Genomic DNA, 6,000 nt, shown 5'->3' on the forward strand with positions numbered 1-6,000 from the left:
ATGTTTTAGACGGATTTATTAATAATTTAGTTGTATACGATGATGTGATGCTGGACAAGCAATCAAATCCTGCCAGATTTTTTTCACGTAGCAGACGTAAACACACTGTTTGATTTATGTTACTCAGCGATACACACAAATACCAAAAGTAATCAGAAATAAATGTAATATTTTAGTTATGTTTAATGGAGTCGATACGCACACGTTGCGAAATATTCATCAAACTTGGTGCAGCGGTGACATGGATATAATTAAATTCAGAAATTTCTTTTCACAAGCACAATCAACCCAGCACGGGTTTATAACAATAAATTTACATGATCCTAGAACAAAATATCGTATTTGACTTGATAACATTTTTGGATAAATTGATAGCAGCAAAGGGGGCGGGACCTCCGTTATGTAAACACAACTCTCGGTCAGGTTAGTAGTGACCTAATTTTTTTATTTTATTTCGGAAGAAGCTTATACTTTAAGCAAATTAGTTTTCAGACAAGTGGTCTGTTCGCCCCCTCGGCTGCTACAGGTATACACATTTCAGCATGTTAGATGACATACATGCATATAATAAAACACGTACATATTACATCTGGATATAATCATAAAATTATGGACTGGGACGCTGTAATATCTAATTCCGGTTTTCCTGTTCATTCACTACCTATTTTTACAGAATCCTTTGGCATGGAATCGAACTTATAAGAAATGATTCTATGTGATAAAATTAACGAAGTAAACTGATGTTATATGTAGATCCACTGATTTACAACTAGCTATGTACATTCATATAAATGAGCAATAGTGTGTCAGTCAAACATAAATACACTTCAAAAAGATATGAATGATTCGTGTGCAAATCAGAGATATATACACTACAGAATGAACCGAATCACTAGTGTATAACTCAGAGATATATACTCTATAAAATTATGCATTATGAATAACTTATTCACAAATCAGTGATAAATATACTATCACGCGATATAATATGATGAACTGGTGTATAACTCAGATATGCATACACTGTCCATAATATAATATGAATCACTCGTGCATAAGTCTTAGATAAATACAATATTTAATTACATGAAATCGTGCACTCCTATAAACACCATATATATATATATATATATATATATATATATATATATATATATATATATATATATATATATATATGCGCTATCAAATGATATGAAATGGTACACTCATATAAAACATCATGGATAAATGCTCTATCAAATGATATGAAATGGTGCAAGAAGGCAATAATGTTAGTATTTATATTTCCAATATCATAGTAGGCATATTTTGACAATTTCCTCTCTACAAAGTATAAAAATAGGGTTCCTTGCAACACCGTGTTTCTATCAAAATATGTTAATATTGATAACTTCGATGACGATGACTACTCTACCACCGACTGAATGTGCTAAGTACGAGAAAATATGTTATCTTAGACAAGAATTATAACATAATAGTTTAAGTCGTAATTTGAAAATTTATTATAACAGGGCAAAATCTAACGAAAATAATAACAGAAAATAGTTTCCCCATGCCATTCACTGCTGCTAAAATGATACGATACCCCTCAAAGATCTTATATGTACATATGTACTGTATAGGTCTGCATTTCATATAGCAGTGTGTATATTGTGGTCTTATAGGAAACGTGTCATATTGTTAACGTTAGTCGGTGCAGGTCAATTTGGGTCAATAATGGGATAATATGATCTCACAGGAAATGTATCATATTGTTAGCGATAGTCAGCGGAGGTCAGTTTGGGTCAATAATGGCTATAATATGATCTCATAGGATAATCATTACAGGTCAGTTTGGATTAATAATGGCGATAACATAATAATCAGTACAAGTCAGTTTTGGTCAGTAATGAGGATAGTGTCATCTCATAGGAACATTAATTAGTTAGAATTGTGTGTTTGCTTATGATCAAGATATTCAAATTAGACAAATATGTTTATGCTTGCGTTCTTTATGTGATGCATGTTGTCAGATTTGTATTTGTCGTATACTGATTTGTGCTTGTCATATCATGATTTGTACTTGGAATCAGGTCACAATTAGTACTTCCAGTTCAGTACATAGAAAGTAGTTCTAGTCTATTTTTTGGAACAATTTTTCTGCTCTCATTTTGGTGGTAATAGAAGCGTTTTATTTATGCATTTTTGGTAGAGATTTAAAGGTAGTTGTTTATTCTTGAGAATATGAGCTCAGGGTGTGGTTGTCCGTGTGTATTTCGGCGACAGTGCACTGTGAGTAATAAGGTCTTGGTGATGATCCGGAAGCGAAATCTGTGTTCTGTTTACATGCTGCTCTGTTGACAGTCAAGCGTCTAAATAAAGAGCAGGTCAACCTTTGACACCAATTTCACGGTGAAGTCATCTTTGAAGGTATTTTAGATTAACATATGATTTGTATTGATTGCAACACAGTGGAAAGGTCAGTACTGAGAAACAAATGTACAGAACATATAGTAAAATTAATTGTGTTATATGGCCGAATTGTGTGTTTGCTTATGGTGCACTCATATAAAACATCATATATAAACGCGCTATCAAATGATACGAAATGGTGTACTCCTGCAAACCATCATAGATATATGCGCTATCAAATGATATGAAATGGTGCAAGAAGGCAATTAAGTTAGTATTTACATTTCCAATACCAAAGTAGGCATTGTTTTACAATTTCCTCTCTACAAAATATAAAAATAGGGTTCCTTGCAACACCGTGTCTCTATCAAAATATGTTAATATTGATAACTTCGATGACGATGACTACTCTACCACCGACTGAATGTGCTAAGTACGAGAAAATATGTTATCTTAGACAAGAATCATAACACAATAGTTTAAGTCGCAATTTGAAAATTTATTATAACAGGGCAAAATCTAACGAAAATAATAACAGAAAATATTTTCCCCACGCCATTCACTGCTGCTAAAATGATACGATACCCCTCAAAGATCTTATATGTACATATGTACTGTATAGGTCTGCATTTCATATAGCAGTGTGTATATTGTGGTCTCATAGGAAACGTGTCATATTGTTAACGTTAGTCGGTGCAGGTCAATTTGGGTCAATAATGGGGATTATATGATCTCACAGGAAATGTATCATATTGTTAGCGGTAGTCAGCGGATGTCAGTTTGGGTCAATAATGGCTATAATATGATCTCATAGGATAATCATTACAGGTCAGTTTGGATTAATAATGGCGATAACATAATAATCAGTACAAGTCAGTTTGGGTCAGTAATGAGGATAGTGTCATCTCATAGGAAGATTAATTAATTAGAATTGTGTGTTTGCTTATGATCAAGATATTCAAATTAGACAAATATTTTTATGTTTGCGTTCTTTATGTGATGCATGTTGTCAGATTTGTATTTGTCGTATAATGATTTGTACTTGTCATATCATGATTTGTACTTGTCGTCAGTGCCGGATTAAACCTTGTGGAGCCCCTTAGGCCCTTAGGCAGTCGAAATCTTGGGGGCCCTCTCGCAAATTATCTCCTAATACGCTTTATCAATATTATTTTCATCCGTTGTCGCGAGACACTTAGGCCGGTACCTACTATGTCTATTTGGTAATCCGGCACTATTTGTCATATAACTATTTGTACTTGTCGTATCATGATTTGTACTTTTATCATGATTTGTATTTACTCACACAAAGATGACAGATATGCAAATAAAATGTGAATAAACTCCACGACTGTATTAATAAAGAATGGTTTTCATGAAAGAGCAAAATTAAGCTTTGTACACGACAAAAATGTAGATAATGCAGGATTAAAGGTCTCGAATAAGTACATAACACTAGGTGAGCAATGCGATAGTAAATTTGTAAATTTATCGAATACATTTATTGCACTATAAAGATGTCATATATATATATATATGCGATAAATTAAGAGGAAGAGAATTCTGTCAATACACTTACAGAAAGACAGACGGGCAAAGCTTTGACAGATACGCGTTCTCACAATAAACCAGTCTGAAAATATTGCTCTGCAAATATTGCATCACTACTACTGCTAATACTACTACTAATATGACTACTACTATTGCTGTTGCTGTTGCTGATGTTAATAATGAAAAAAGAGGATCGGGATGTGACTGATGCCATATCACAACAATATCCTTCTCTTGACTTCTAATTTAATGTGGACACACTTTGTTGCTGCTGTACTTCTTGATGTCAGTTAAACGAAAATCAGTCTATCAAACCCTTATAGTGTACCAACAGTGTTACATACCTGATAATCCAGTCAATAACAAGGTAAGAAAAATAAAATACGACATCACCACATTGAATCCTCTATCACACAAATTCTGTTGAGTTTATCAAGGAGAAAGTCTTGTTATAAGGTACTCAATATGCAAATGAGACGTACTTATATGATATCCTACAACAGCAGTCAACGATTTTGCACGTTTCTACTTGTATTATATATGTAAGTTGGAGATACTCAACAAATTCACATTTGCTTGTCTACTTTTTAGAGCAGCTAAACCCATCACAGAAATGCATGCTTACCGTTTTAGCGTTTTATTACTGCGAAGAGGCCCTCTCGTAGGTTTTTTTTAATCATCATTTTTAACTCCCGTTTGAAGAGGTTGGTATGGGAAACAGAAAGGATGGTATGATAGCGAAGGGAAAAGGTAGTGGAGAGAGAGAGGGAGAAAGATCAAGTTGCAAAGATAATTTAATACGTGGCTTTAATATAAGAGTTTAAAGGATGAGAATTGACATAGTGGCATAAAACAAATGGACTGATCAAACAAGGAATTAAAATAATCGTATGGCGAATGCAGATGGATGGATGTACATACAACTGTAAAAATTAAATAGTAGGTGTTGCTTCAATAGGTGGAAATGGTCCATGCAATTTTTTTTTAAATGATAACACTGTATTGTGTTTTAAATGCATACACATTATCGTGTGATCTTACATGTTAGGAAAGAGAGATAGAGAACAAGTTTACATTATATATTTAAAGAAGTGTATTTGTGTCTTGCATATAAGATTTATCCTCGTGTAAACCTGATAGACAGGATGCATCACTGCTCCTCTGTGTTATGTGCTTCCTGGCAACAGGGCGATTGTGATACTAATTGCCATGCTGAAACGTACATGAATCACAAGTTCTAAATGTGTGGCATAAGGTAACAGAACAAGGGGAGACTACAGGTCATATTGAAACATACGCTGTTTACTTTTTCTTTACTCGTAGCATTAATAAGGATAGAGCAAACAGTTTAAAAATATCAGATTTACTAATTAGACAAGTTGAACTTCTTTATTTAACATTTCTTTTAATGTTTGATTCAGATTATTTGCTGACCGGAACATTAAATGTTTGTTTGATACAACACAAATGAAAGATTTTATCAAACCAGGTGAAGTTCGGGTTTAACAGCACGAAGGTAACATCCCAGTTGACAAGTCAAAGCTTTCTTTGATACAGAACATAGGAAATAATTTAGTTGACAAGTTTTATTTGAAATAGCGGAAATGTAAGATTTTCGAGTTAAAGTTTTAGTTTTTTTATAGTACATAGATAATATTTCATTTGTTTGGTATAGCACAAAAGGAAGATTTTATTTATCACACGAAGAAAAATGCACAATTTTTTTTAACTAAACCGTACACTAATATAGTGAATCTACATTCAAGTACTTTCTAATGTCTTACACACCATAATTTGTTAAGTCATGACGTCATTATTGATGTAATACTGCAATATTCCATGTGTGTTAGATTGAATTATCATATAGTAGATATAGTATTCCTATAGTATGTGCAGTTTCACATTTCTGATATTACCACACGTTAATATATCACTTTATGTGATCATGATTGGTACATATAAGACCATGACATTATTGTGTAGTATCCTCTGTACATATTGGTTGCGATGATGGGAAAACATTTTTTAACCCTGCCCTCTGGAAGTTTTGTTTTC

General features: G+C 33.1%; 1 protein-coding gene across 1 annotated transcript in view; it reads right to left on the reverse strand.

Annotated features, from left to right (window-relative positions):
- Positions 1-4,446, reverse strand: part of LOC149795965 (kin of IRRE-like protein 3) — an 87,128-nt gene extending 82,682 nt beyond the window's left edge. Inside the window, exon 1 of the mRNA XM_089965884.1 lies at positions 4,290-4,446. Coding sequence (XP_089822010.1) covers positions 4,290-4,335 — 46 coding nt within the window. The 5' untranslated portion in view covers positions 4,336-4,446. The remainder of the gene's footprint in view (positions 1-4,289) is intronic.
- Positions 4,447-6,000: the final 1,554 nt, after the last annotated feature.

This window comes from Sinohyriopsis cumingii, chromosome 7 (genome assembly GCF_028554795.1).
Source record: "Sinohyriopsis cumingii isolate HCF-2022 chromosome 7, ASM2855479v2, whole genome shotgun sequence".
In the NCBI taxonomy this organism is placed as follows: Eukaryota; Metazoa; Mollusca; class Bivalvia; order Unionida; family Unionidae; genus Sinohyriopsis; species Sinohyriopsis cumingii.